We start from the raw sequence: 13,809 nt of genomic DNA, 5'->3' as shown, positions 1-13,809 counted from the left end.
TCCCTGAGAGCTGATCTCTTTTGGGTCTGCACAGCTGAAGTCCCAGTCTCTAGCACAGTGCCTGACATCTAGTAAAGCACTCAGAAAAATCCATGCAACTGAGTAAAAAAAATGAATGAGAAATTTAGATCTTTCACGCCACAAGTGGCAAACTAGGGCTCATGAGCTGCATTCTGTCCACTGGTAAGTTTTGTTTGGACCACTCAGTGTTTTTAAAAATTTTTGAATGAGTTGTCAACTTTTAAAAAGTTGGAAGAAGCGGAAATTCAGGGCCTGCAATTCCAAGTTGGCAGAGGTAAGTAATGGGTTACTAGATCACCAGATCATCCCAGCCTTATCTGCCCCCCACATCACTCATTCACATGCCTTGTTTGGCCCTGAAGGTGCTTTGAGTTTCGGCTCTGATCTCCTCTGCTAAAGGTCTTTCATGTCCTATATCATACTCATGTGACTCCACAAACCCCGCCCTCATAGACTACTGTTACTCCTAAACTTTGGACTCTGTCTTTAGAGATAAATTAGCATGAGAACTCACCTTTTTATCATTTCTGCATTATGACATGGAAAAGTTAAATAATTAAATACGAAACCTGAATTCATCACACACGAGAAGAGTCTAGGTGAGTGTTTAACAGATCTCAGGGTGGCGGAAGAAAGCTATCATTAAAACATTAAAGAGCAAATGGATCAGGAAGAAGTACATATGACTAAGATTTATTAACTTAATTAAAATTCACTAAGAAAAAGTGAACTCCAACAGAAGAATGGATAGACACATATTCAAGTAATTCACAGAATAAACAGAAATGACCAAATCATATATCAAAAGACAGTCTATTTTATTAGTAATCCCAAAGAAGTGGGTTAAAATGAGATCCCTTTTCATCCATAATTCATTAATTCATTCAACGAACATGTGTTGAGTGGTCACTATGTTCCTGACACTATCAACTTGGCAAAGCTTTTTTTTAATGGTACTAATTTTAGGTTTTACTAAGATGACCACCATCACACTGTGAAAAACAATTTTATAATATGCGTCAAGAACCATAAAATAGTCACTACCCTGAGACCTAGTAATTAAACTTCTTGGAATTTATCCTAGGGAAATAGTCAGTGTATCAGACAGAGATTAATGTATGAGGATGTTAATTATAGCACAATTCATAATATCAAAAACACTAGGAACCTAAATATCTAACAATAAAGAGTGATTAAATAAATTATGGCACATTCAAATGATGAACAATTATGCAGACACTAAAATTACATTTTCAAAGACTATTTAACGACATGGGGAAATGCTGATGAAAATTTTTAAAGCCTATATTTAAAAAATAATTTCATATACCCAATTAAAGTGATCCATTCTTTCTTGCCTTAAGTGCCAGGAGTAATTTTTACTCTCCACAGGTTTGCTATCTAATACTTCTCCCCATCCCACAAAGTACATAATAGTTCTCCATATACTTCTTAATTCTAGTAGGTATTGAAATCAAGGGCCTCCCTCATACGTTCACTGCAGCATTATTCACAAAAGCCAAGATACGGAAACAACATAACTGTCAATGGATGAATGGCTAAAGAAGACATGATATGGGTATACAATGGAATCTTATTCAGCCATGAGAAAGGAGTTCCTTCTGTTTGCAACAAGCTGGATGAACATTGAGGGCATCATGCTAAGTGAAATAAGTCAGAGAGAAATAGACAAATGCTGCATAATATCACTTATATGTGGAATGTAAAAATGACAAACTCAGAAAAACAGAGAGCAGAATGGTAGTTACCAGGGTTTGAGAGCGGGGGCTGCGAGGGGTGGGAATAGGGAGATATGGGAGTCAAAGGGTATAAACTTCCAGTTATAAGATGAACAAATTCTGAGGATCTAATGTACAGCCCAGTGATTAAAGCTAATGACACTGTATCATTAACTGGAATGTTGTTGCCAAGAGAGTAGATCTTAAATGTTCTCACCATAAAAGAAAGATGGTAATTACGTGGCTGGATTGGGGTGCTAGCTAATGCTAGTTAGGTAACCATTCTCTGATATATAAATGTATCAAATCAACGTGTGGTAACCTTTAAACTTACACAATATTATGTGTCAATTATATCTCAGTAAAGCTGGGGAAGACAATGAAATGAAACAAAATAAAATAAAAAAAGTCTCAGAAAAACAGAAATTGCTACATGGAATCAAAAAACCAATCTGGCTTAATATAAGTTAAATTTATCCACAGTACTGGACAATGTTGCAGACAGCGGCAGTGACTGTCCTACACAAAGACAGAAATAAAGAGGAGTCAGGACAGGAAGAAAGTATAATATAAAAGACCAAAACAAGAGCAGAGAGAGGAGGCAGATGCACGAGAAAAGGATGTGGAGGACAGAAAGTCTGAAAGGACACAAAGCTGAATTTTAAGGAAATTCTCTGCACAACACTGTGGTATTAAAACTTAAGAAGTTCCCTTTTTAAAGTATTTATAGTTCTATGTAGATCAGACAAGACACTTACAAGAAGCATTATTTGTTTCTTGTAAGACCAACCACAGGAAGGGCCAAAAAGGATGTCATGGTAGAAAAAGCAGAACTATCTCACTACCATGAAAAGAGTAACAACAAAAATTGAAAGTCTGAGGGCACCAAAATAAACTGTCTGTACAAAAGATGATTATACTAAAACTAGGAGGAAGTCGAACCCCAGTTTTGGAATTACTGAACTGTGCAGAGGCAAAAACCAATCTGCATGGTCATCAGCAGGCAGGAGCCAAATGATTCCACGTCCACAGTGAAAACACGTGAAGCCTGGATGCAAGCAAACGCTTGGAGCACAGCTGCTCAGCGCTTCTGAAGCCCTGGTTTCTGGTACCTGGGGCTCGGCGTGTCCATGAAACTGGACAACAGTTTCATGAAGAATTCAGCAACCATCTTTGGCCTCCTAAGAAACCAGTACAATATCCTGGCCCGAAAGAAAGCCAAATGAGTCACTTGTGGAAAGATAAAAAGAACTCAGCGGGCTCTCTTCTGAGTGAAAAGTGAAGTTTTCATTAAGATTGGTGGGAGGAGTCACCCCACAGAGAATGCATTTATAAAGTGGCAAGGGAACAAGTTTCTGTGTCACTGTAAGAAAACGAGCAGACAGTTGCTTAACTAAGTCGCTTCCATCCACTGTTCCATATATTTTGCCATTCCTCCCCTCTCTTTGCGTTCCTCATAGGGACTCCTGTGGACTCTCATTTCACACGTACACTCTTAACGATTTAACCACAAGGCCTTAAGTGTTCAGCCAGTCAGTCCCAGTCTCCCCCTTCCCCTCACTCAGTCTGATGTTCTGTTCTTCCTCTTGCTGAAGTCTGGCTTTGTTTACACACCTCTCTGTGGGACCATCCCAGCTCTGCACACTCACCACTGCTTTTCCCACACCCTGGTTCTGCAAAATGCAGAAAGCTCTGTATAGCCATTCAAGCCCCTTTCACATCCATTGTTTTATCTCTTCATTCCAGTAAGATGTTTTTAACCCCTTGATCCTTTCTGACTGCTTCTGAATCCCCACTCCTTGGATAACTCCACCATAATCTCTGAATCTAGTCTGTTACCTCAAAGCACTTTCGTAAGCTCAAATCCATCAAAATCCTTGACCTTTACACTGTCTTCATTTTTGACTCTTTCATACTTAACATCGCTCGTTCAGTCCACTGCTAGCTCTTACATTCCTCTTTATTCTCCATTTTTCTCAGTATCTGCCTTAGCCTGTTTTAGAAATTTGTATTCTCTACTCTTCTATTTAAATCTGCTTAAAACTGAGCTGACCTAAGTCTCTTCTTACTTTGACATGTTTATTGCTATTCATATTATACTGGTAACATGAGGTTGCATTTTCAATCGTCTTCTTCACGGATATGGGATGGTCTGGCTCAAACATCTTCCTCCCTAATGCTTCTAGGGCTGACTTGGCTGGTCTGGTTGTTCATTTCCCACTTAAAAACTACATGATCAGGTCTGGTTCAAGTCGCTGCTCACTTGTGCAGAAGGATAACCTTTCCAGACAGAGCAAGACCAGCTTCCCACCACGAGAACAAGCGTGGCTGTGTTCCCTGACTTCCTTCCTCCGAGACGGATTACTGCTCACTCTGCCCTTCTCTTCTTTGCTGTTTTCCATCCACAACACAACAACTTCTGAAGTAACTTCCTGATCATGTGAACACGCTGTGTCACTCTATCTCTGCATTTGTTCTAGGAAACAATATGATTTTACTGTTTTTTAACTGTTTATTTAAAATTTTTAATTTTTAAATTTATTTTTACTGTAATTTAAAAATTCTCTTTTACTATAAAATTTTATTTGACTGTATAGTTATTAAATTAATTTAATTTGATTAATTAAAGTTAATTTAATAAATTAATTTTACAGCTTGTGATATTTTTCTTCCCGCTCACATTCAGTCTCTGGTCAGTCCTTTTCTAGCTGGACGCAGTTCCTGCCACCGGATTTCTCTCTCTCTAAAACTACATACACCCTTTTCACATCCTAAATCTCTGTGTTCTATTTCCTTCAGTTTGTCCTTCATCTTAGCTTTCAGTTTCTCAATACCTAAAATTCTCTCATCTTCCTGGCTATAACCCATTTGCTTTTCCCCTTTTCTGTTCTATATGTGCGCTCTGCTATACCATGAGGAACCTAAAAATCTTCTCAATGGCACAACTACACCACAAAACAACTGCAGCAACTTACATTAATATCTTTTAGAATTTTGACTCGTTCCCTGAATTTTCTGCAAAAATTAAATTCCAGGTTACACCCATTAAGCAGTTATACACAGGACGGGGCAGGGCAAGAAAAGTCTAAAGAGGAAACTTGTAACACCTTAAACTCACACATTGCTGTTTGTCCATTACATCCCAATAAAACGGGAAAAATTTTAAAAAAAAATAATACATCTACTCAGAGTCTTATTTATACCTATTAGTGTTTGTTCAATTACCTGATAAGATATTTAATATCTATTAATGTTTGTTCAATGACGTACAGGAAACTGGGAAAAGGGAGACTGTCAATGGGAGACAATGAATGACTAGGAAGAGAGGCTGGGAAAGTTAAGAAGCTTAGAGTTCATTCTGTAAAAAAGTGAGAGCGATACAGACGAAATCAAATGGGCCTACATACACTTCAAATTTTTAACTTCTAAACGACTCTGCATTAGAAGATGCAAATATAGGGGAAGGATATAGCTCAAGCGGTAGAGCGCACGGTCAGCAGCCAAGAGGTCAGGGGTTCAATCCCCAGTACCTCCTCCAAGTGGAAATCAATGAGGAAACCTGATTACCTCCCCCACATAAAAACAAATAATCCTAGCCAAAAAAAAAAAAGATGCAAATTTAAAGTTGATCTTTACATCCATGGAATTAAATTGATCAAACAATTATCAAATTTGTTTTTAGAAGCTACTCTAAAATAGAAATGGTTCCTCTAAAACAATGTCAAACTTAGCCTCATATTTGTTGCAAGTCCTATAAAACCCAGTTACAGGCGCCGCTTTATGGCTTCTGCAGGAAACACGCCAGCCTACGCCTTAAAGAGGCCAGAAGCCTGTTTTGGCTTGAATGCAACCCCTTACTTCACACACTCTGTCTGGTCAGTAGCCTCTTTCCTCTCTCCTTCAAGACCTCCGTTCGCTGCCAGGGTTAACCCTTCCTCAGGCTCTGAGAGGGAACTAGATGCCTCCACCCTGCTGGCCCGGGTTTTGGCATCAAGTATCCTTTTCTTGTGGATCCACCCCTAAAGCAGCCCTAGGGGCAGAAACAAGTCCTCTGGGAGCTGCTGCTTCTCTGTGGCCCAGAGCAAGTGCTGTGGTCAAGTGCAAGGGGTCAAGTGCTGAATAACCGAAGGGACCAGAACTTGAATACACGACAGCAAGCAACGACATGACGTGATTGCCAAGTTGAGCAAAACAATATAAAGACATAAAACGTCACCTGATGGGCCAGAATATAGATGTTGTGTCCGACATCTTTTGGGGAGACGCCATCATCTCCGCCCTCGTCCTCCCCGTGATCGCACTCCAGTCCTTGGTTGTAGGCATTCTTCATCACATCCACCTACCAAACAAACCGAACAGGAACAGCGGGGCTTGAATGCCACAGAAAACATGCATTTGCATCACTGATGGGGTACGATTAAAAACTGGAATGCTTCCCAGGACTTGCCAAGTAGAAAAGAATTCTAAATGAAAATGGTCTCGGAAATTATCTTTATTTAAATGAACACGGAAGTATTTTCCTACAATCTTCCCTGTTTTCCTCGGAAAGTTTTGCTTTGATACCTGAATGCTGACCATGCTAAAGCTCCCATGAAGTAGGGAGGAGACTCTGGAACCCTGATAAGCATCCATTATTTATTAAGGGCCCATTAATAGCAAGAACACACAGTGCCAGACACCATCGTCTGCCCTGAGGACCCAACAGTGGATACAACAGAGTATCTGCCCTCAGGGAACTTCTTGTCCAACGGGAGAGTCAGCACGTCAAGAGGCCAACACAACAGCCCGACCTGCAGCAGGACTGAGGGCGAGGCACTCAGGAAGCCCAGGGCACGGGCACAAACTCAGGCAGGAGGTTGAGGGTGGGCCGCAAAGAAGAAGTAGATGACAGGATAAAAGGGTCACAGGCAAAGGAAGTGGTATTTGCAAAGGGCTACCGCACAGCGCTGTAGTTGAATGAATATATAACTCACTGCCCCATTCAGCCATGCGGATAAGGAATGTCTTATGCCCCTTAGCCTACTGCCTCGCAGACACTATGCTCTCTTTAAATACATGTTAAATCAAATCAAGATCTTCCTCTTGATCTGCCTTCTTCGACTCCATTCCTTACTCTTAAAGAGTGCAAGAGTGCCTTCACATAGCACCAGCAATGGTGCTCAAAAGACTGGGACTTAGTCACTGGGGTGCTGACCTAGATGCTCTGAGTTATGTTTTCAATGCTTTTGAAACCCAGTGCTTTTAAAGCATGGCAATATTTCTTCTTTATTTCCATGTCACAAGAGAGGCAGAAAATATAACTTCAACCATAGGAAGACACGCTAATGATCTCTGTGGATTCCCCATCAGGTCTCCACGCAATTTCCTCTAGGCTGAGCCCTGTGCAACATTTCATTAATAACAACAAGTACAGAAGATGTTTACTGGAATCCTATTTTCAGAAAGAGGTATCAATGACATTTTTGAGGTGGTACAAATATTTTTATTACACTTTCCTCACCTATATTCCAATACACAAACTAAAGCAAACCACCCCCTGACCTCCCCACTCCTGACATAAACAGCTTGCAGACAATTTAGTAGAGTGTGACAACCTGGCTTTAAAAAGTGTTTGAAGCAGATAAAACCAATGAAAGATCCAAATCACACAAGCCTTTGCTAATACGGGCCTCCTGAAGTATTGAAAGAACAGGAAAAGTCACTAGACTTTCTTCTTGACGTGCACGCTATAAACTGTCCCTTTCAGGTTACCCATCGTAAACACAGTTTTCAAAAGTTTTCTTACCAGCTCCCTGGGCCTCATGTTGAAAAGAATTCTCTCTGCATTCTCGCTGTCATGCCTGCTTTCCATGATGGCCAGCAGCAGCTTGGAAGCGTTGTTCTAGAGACACAGACGGAATGGGTGTGCATGAAAAGTCTATTTCATGGGTTAACGATGCCCTGTATTTGTTTTAATTGAGATTATCAGGACTATTTCTTTTAATCGAGCAGAATTTTGAACTGCAAATTTTTTTGGCTTACTGACACTTTAAAATACAATGTTTTACTTTATTGTCAACACAAAACAAAAATAATGAATCATGAGATATATGTTACAAAGGATATTTTAAATATGGGTGAAAAGGTGTTTTAAACACAAAATTGATTTTATATGTAATGTGTTAAAATATATTCATATTTTCCTTCAATATTTCCTGCATAGTCATTTCTATGATGACATTTTAACAAGACAGTAAGATAAACCAGTGTCACTGACATATTTCACAGAAATAGCATGTAATTTATAAACAATTTAGCACCATTGTTTTTAACATGAAACATTAACACATATTAGCAAATCAGAATTTTAAATAAATTTGAGCAATAATTAGTGAGAATTAATGCACAAAGTTCTAAATTCATGAGTGAAAAACAAAATATAAATATTTTGGTCTTGTTTTTAATATTTCATTTTATTTACTCATTTTTGTTTGTGGGGGAGGCAATTAGGTTTATTTATTTACTTACTTATTTTAATGGAGGTTCTGGGGATTGAACCCAGGGCCTGGTGCATGCTAAGCATACGCTCTACCACTGAGCTATATACCCTCCCGACCAACAAAATATAAATTTATTGATCACAGTTTACTAGTTTCCCTATATGGTAGTATATATGCAACATTTTTACCACCCGGGCTGTAGAAAAATAATATTTTCTATTTTTATTTAATAGAGAATAAAAATAGTTTGTATTGTCTTTGACGCTTTCTAATCTGATTTATAAATATATTGTCTCAATCATGTTTACCTAGAGATACCAAAAATGTTTCTGATACAGTCAATTTATTACCCCAAATGGGTACCACACAGGTACAGAAAGTCTTGGGGCCCAAAGCACAACATCCTCCACATTGGGGGTGAAGTTTCTTTATACTGTGTTCTCAATAGTGCTGCCCTAGAATTGTGGCCAACTGCAAGATGACGAAAACTACCTGGGAGATATTTCTATAGTGTTTTTGTAATACTCACTTACAATAAAAATGTCTACCTCCACACACAATCTTTGACAGGGACACACAAAAAAGGAGAGTCAAATGGCTTTAAGATGCTTCTTAGTGACTCCAAATTAACATCTTATAGGATTTAAACTTAAACTGAATCAGCTGTTTGGAGATGCACTCATTCACAACACAGATTTTGTTAACGTAGTGCTAATTAACTTTACTGAATAGTTTTAATACCAAATTCTATCCAACCAATTTTTTCTTTCAGAAGTACAGTCTATTGACTATTTTTAAATGACTAGTATTAGCAACAAAGACAATGATGATGATGATGGCTATGGTGATGGTGATGCCATCAACATCACTGAGCCATCTTGAGATGTTACCATTTTGTGGGAAAGGCAGCATTATTTTTCTGTTCCATTTTCAATTTTTGCAGATCTGTGCTAATCCTAAAGTTCCTTTTTAACAGTCTAGCGTCCCATACAGACAACATAAGCAAAAAATAAGGTTCCAGGATTAGTGGGGAGCATAGATCCTCAGAGCAGTCTGAATTGACTGCATAGAATTGAGGCTTACAACCCTGGCAACGCTAACAGTTCTCGCTAACGAACCTCACTCGGCAGGCCCAATGTATAACGGCTTCAAAGCACACTCAATCTCAGAATGCTATTGGCAATATGGTATTTTTTCTAGCCATTTTTTTTTCACACCATGTTGGAGGAATAGAAATCTTATAAACGATGTACCGAAATCTGAATCAATTTGAAAGTACAAGAGCCTGTGTGCACTAAGAAATCAAATGTGTGTGTTAATAGAAGATATTTTTTCTAAATGAAGCTCGTCCTTAGAAGGGGGAAAAAAAAAACCAACAACAATCACAAAAAGACCTACCTAGTTATAAACTCAGCACTTTTTAGTTCCAGATCAGTTATGGAATATAAATTAAAAGGGGCAAGACACATGCATGAAAAATCCATAAAATTATACATTAAATGAGTAAAGTTAAATATATTTAATATTATAACTGATTAAGTAATTAAATTTAGGGGCAATGATATAAAACAAAATCTTAACATTTTTAATATGGCATCTTTATAATGTTCCAGAGAATTTATAATTAAAAGCGTCCTACCCATGCCTTTCAAAATTTGCCAATATACTATATCATTCTGTCCTTAACATTATTTTCATATTAGCCATTATGTGCAAAGCCTCATAGATTATTTAGAAAGGTACATGCACCTCTTTCTTAAAGAAAACTTTAAGAAAATCTTTCAAGTCAAATCCATTCATTTTGTATTTTATACATACCCTGATGTGTCCAACTGCCATAATTTGAAAAGGTATACATAAATTGTGCTTAGCAACAAGTGACATTTTAAAGGAACTTTTTCCAAAAAAAGTTTTCATTTGAACAGCCAAGAGTATGTCTGTGCTGTTAAGTCACTTCCCATAATTGAGCTTTTTGCACATAGGTCTGAATTTGTACATAATCTGTATGCCTGTGTTTCATTTTAAATTGATGAACCCTTTAGTATTTTCCCTCATTAACGTATATCAGTTAAAAACGAGACTTAAAGGTCTAGTGTTTAAGATTTAAAAAGCCAAAAACCAAGGCTTCTATATGCTGTTTCTTTATAAATTATGGTTAAGGATAATTTAAGATAAAATAAAGATTTTTCTAGTAACTCAAATTAAGCTGTCTGTTGTAGGCCGAGGGTGGCTTTACCACCTGAAGCATGAAGCTAATGAGGAAAAAGACACAAGTTCATTCCACAGAAAGCTCACCTTCTTTCTAAGCTACGAAGAGAAGGACCCAAAGCTAATACATGTTGCAAACGAAAACAGTGAAATCATACAAATTTATCTTTTTTTGCTTTTTAAGAGCCATTAGCATGATCTCCACATAAGTAGGACAAACATGTACTTCACTACACACCTAAATCTACATTTAGAAACAGAATCACAAAAATACCATTTCTAGGCTTCTTGGCCGTAAATTTCTCCATACAAAGTTAAACTTTAGACTCTCTGCGATACTGGACAGCCCTAGCTTTACAGAAACATTTTATTTAACCTATGATTTTTAAACCTGTTTAACACCAAACATATGTGGTCTTTAATAATTCATCTAAGTTGAATATCTTGCCTTTGTATTTGGGATCTATATAGTTTCTTGTGTAATATTCATTTCTCTATTTCTATCTGGACAAAAGTTGAAGAAAAATTTTTAATGCCATTGTGGTCCTGACCTCTGATGCACGGAAGTGCCGGGAAGTGTGTGCATGGCTTAGAGTATTTGTGGGGAAAATAAATAAGATTCTAGGATAAAAGAAAACAAATTTTAGAAAGAAGAGAGACATAGAACAAAAATGCAGCCCTCCACTGCCATAGTGTAATTCACTGTGACTTCTAGATAGAATTCTGTAGTTAAGATGAATTAAAAATACATGGTGTAGGGAATCTTCAGCACCTTTTGCTTCTCTATATAACGAAAAATATAAAATAAGAGCAGAAGAACAGGAGTGAAACAAAGTGGGTGCTTAAAAAAACTTGCAGTAATACGGCCCCCAACTAACATTATCTTGAATCATATTCGACATTTTATCAGAAATTGAGTGCTTACTGTGCTTTTTACTATCTCTTTCTGTTCAATTCATTAGTTGACAATATGACAATACCTTATTTTTTTCACAAGACCTACTTGAAGATTTAGAGTCAACTCTGAAAGAGAGTTTTATAGAGAGAATGTCGATCCCCACTCCCCCCAGATAATGGCTTTACTCTACCTTTAGCTGGAGCACCAGGTCCATTCGGTATTTACCAAGAGGGTTGATGTCATTTAGAATCAAAGCAATGATGATATCAATTCCATTAGATTCGTGGGTAGCAATACATGTCTAGAAAACAAAATGTTTACAAAATAACATTGCATTTACCACATAAGAACACTAGAAGCCATGACATAAAGTAACAGAATCACCTTGGCTTTCTGACCTTTAAAATATAAAGATTTAACTTTGAGATTAAATCAAGGATAAGTCAAAGGTTTAACTTTGACTTATTCTTTTGCATAGAGTCTGACTATTAACTGATTAGCATTAATTAAATGGCTTTGTATGAAGAACACAGAGAGACTGTGTGAAACAGGTATCTTTAAAAATGAACCATTTTTACAGGATTTCAAAAACAATGGTCAAGTAAAATACTCTTTCAGTTAATACATTTAATATGCCTTTCATTAGAGGAATTACTTAATTTAGAATTTTAACATCTGATCTATCCTGGCTAAGAGAATATTCCCATTTATAGGTTTGTAAGTAAATTTTATTGGTACTGATGAAGCATCTTTATTTATCTCCTACCTAACGCGATGTGAGTAACGAGTGATGCTGTTGATGGTCCCTGGCAGCAGACAGGGAATATAGGTTCCTCCTGACATTTTGAAGACATCCTGTCAATTATGGTGGTTGAGGGAAAAGCTCAGCAGATTCCCTAAACTTAAGTGATTTATAGAGAGATCCAACTTGGGAAAGGTTTATAGAAGATCCTGAGAGAATTAAATGTCAGTATTTTGAAGGTTAGAGTCTACTGTGCTAGGACTCCAAATTTAATTCATTTTATACAACTTGAAAATCAGGAACTTGTGGGCTGGAATTTATGGAACTACATCTTACCATGTAGCACCCAGCGTCAAGGGGTTTGAAAAACTGAAACTCAGTGAAATAAATGAGAAAGAATAAAATCAAGGTAACTCTGAAAGGATAGTTATTTTTCAAAATGCACTTCATTTTTCCCTTCCAACAAGGAAATTTTTACTCCCCTGACACCAAGGAAAGGTGTTTTCCATTCATCTTTTACATTTTCTGAGTTTCTTCTGATATTAAAATATTTGCTAAACTTAGGAGGAATCAATTTGCAGGTCATTTCTGGAATTCGCTAGCAACTTCCTTTCCTTTCACACCTTTTTCAGAGCATACGGTTCATAGTAAGTGTATCTTTAGAGCATGTGGAATCCATGTTATTTTATTATTAGTTTCTACTTCCAGAGCTTACCTAATTTACTAAATTACTTTCAAAAGTCAGTCTCATTTTCTTAAAAGACCAAAAGTGGAGAACATGTGTTTTGTGTTATAGATATACATGTTTTTAACCGACACTGCCACCAAATCTCTGTATTTGCATATTTTTCCCTAACTTTAAATCAACAGTTAGGTTTTCCTGTATCACTGCCCTAAGAGAGTGGAAATATAATACAGGGCAAAATCCACAAATTCTTTTACTGTGACACATGTATATTACAGAGGGGGAAAGAGTATCCCCATGACAAATTGTTTATATCAGTGATTGTGTTTTTGTTCCATATGCCTATGTAGGTACATGTCTGTGTGTGTATATGTCTACACATACATGCCATATAATTTGCAGTAGAAAAGTGAATTTGTTTTCCACATTTCTTTTCTATTTTAGGCACTGATATTTGGTCTCAATGGCTTCTTTAAAATTTATACCCAGAAATGTTGGTGGTTTGAAAACTCTTTCAGGGTGGATCTATACTTGTGATGGCAGCCCTGTAAACACTTGAGTGGATGTGAACAGTCAATTAATAAACCCCAGGGTGGCCCCCCTCCCTTTACTAACCCAAGTGTTCTATCTTCTGCTCCATCTATGTGTCTGCGATATCCAAGAAAATGGAATCAGAGACAAACACTCTGGAAGAGGGAGTGGAAACTTTGCCCTGGAAAATGTAACACAAAGGCATACTCTGTGTAGACTCAACCACAAGCCCTGAGTTTTAAGAATAGCTCTACAATTTAACAGAGTCATTCACTCTGAGATTCTGGAATATCACTCAAATTTCTGAGTCAGAACCTACTCATCAGCAAAATGGGAACAACATTACCTATTTCATAAGTATACTGCGACTATAAAGGAGGTAACACACACGACCCACTGCAGGGGAACCAAAGAAGCCAAAGCGAGCTGATACCACAAATCCTGGAAACATTCACTAAAGACGAAAACTAACCAACGATGAAGAAACATATTCTACTCTTTCTGAT

The 13,809-nt window shown here is 37.5% G+C and overlaps 1 protein-coding gene across 2 annotated transcripts in view; it reads right to left on the bottom strand.

Moving 5' to 3' along the window:
* The window catches only part of ITPR2 (inositol 1,4,5-trisphosphate receptor type 2), a 419,753-nt gene that overhangs the window by 122,470 nt on the left and 283,474 nt on the right, over positions 1–13,809 (bottom strand). For both annotated transcript variants that reach the window (XM_072954773.1, XM_072954774.1), the window contains 3 exons: positions 11,536–11,646; positions 7,546–7,641; positions 5,977–6,099 (listed from right to left, as the gene is read on the bottom strand). In XM_072954773.1, the coding sequence (XP_072810874.1) occupies positions 5,977–6,099; positions 7,546–7,641; positions 11,536–11,646 (330 nt within the window). The remainder of the gene's footprint in view (positions 1–5,976; positions 6,100–7,545; positions 7,642–11,535; positions 11,647–13,809) is intronic.

Source organism: Vicugna pacos, chromosome 34 (assembly GCF_048564905.1).
Source record: "Vicugna pacos chromosome 34, VicPac4, whole genome shotgun sequence".
Taxonomy (NCBI): domain Eukaryota; kingdom Metazoa; phylum Chordata; class Mammalia; order Artiodactyla; family Camelidae; genus Vicugna; species Vicugna pacos.
Note: the sequence above shows the minus strand (reverse complement) of the source record. Positions and strands in the feature narration are given on the sequence as shown.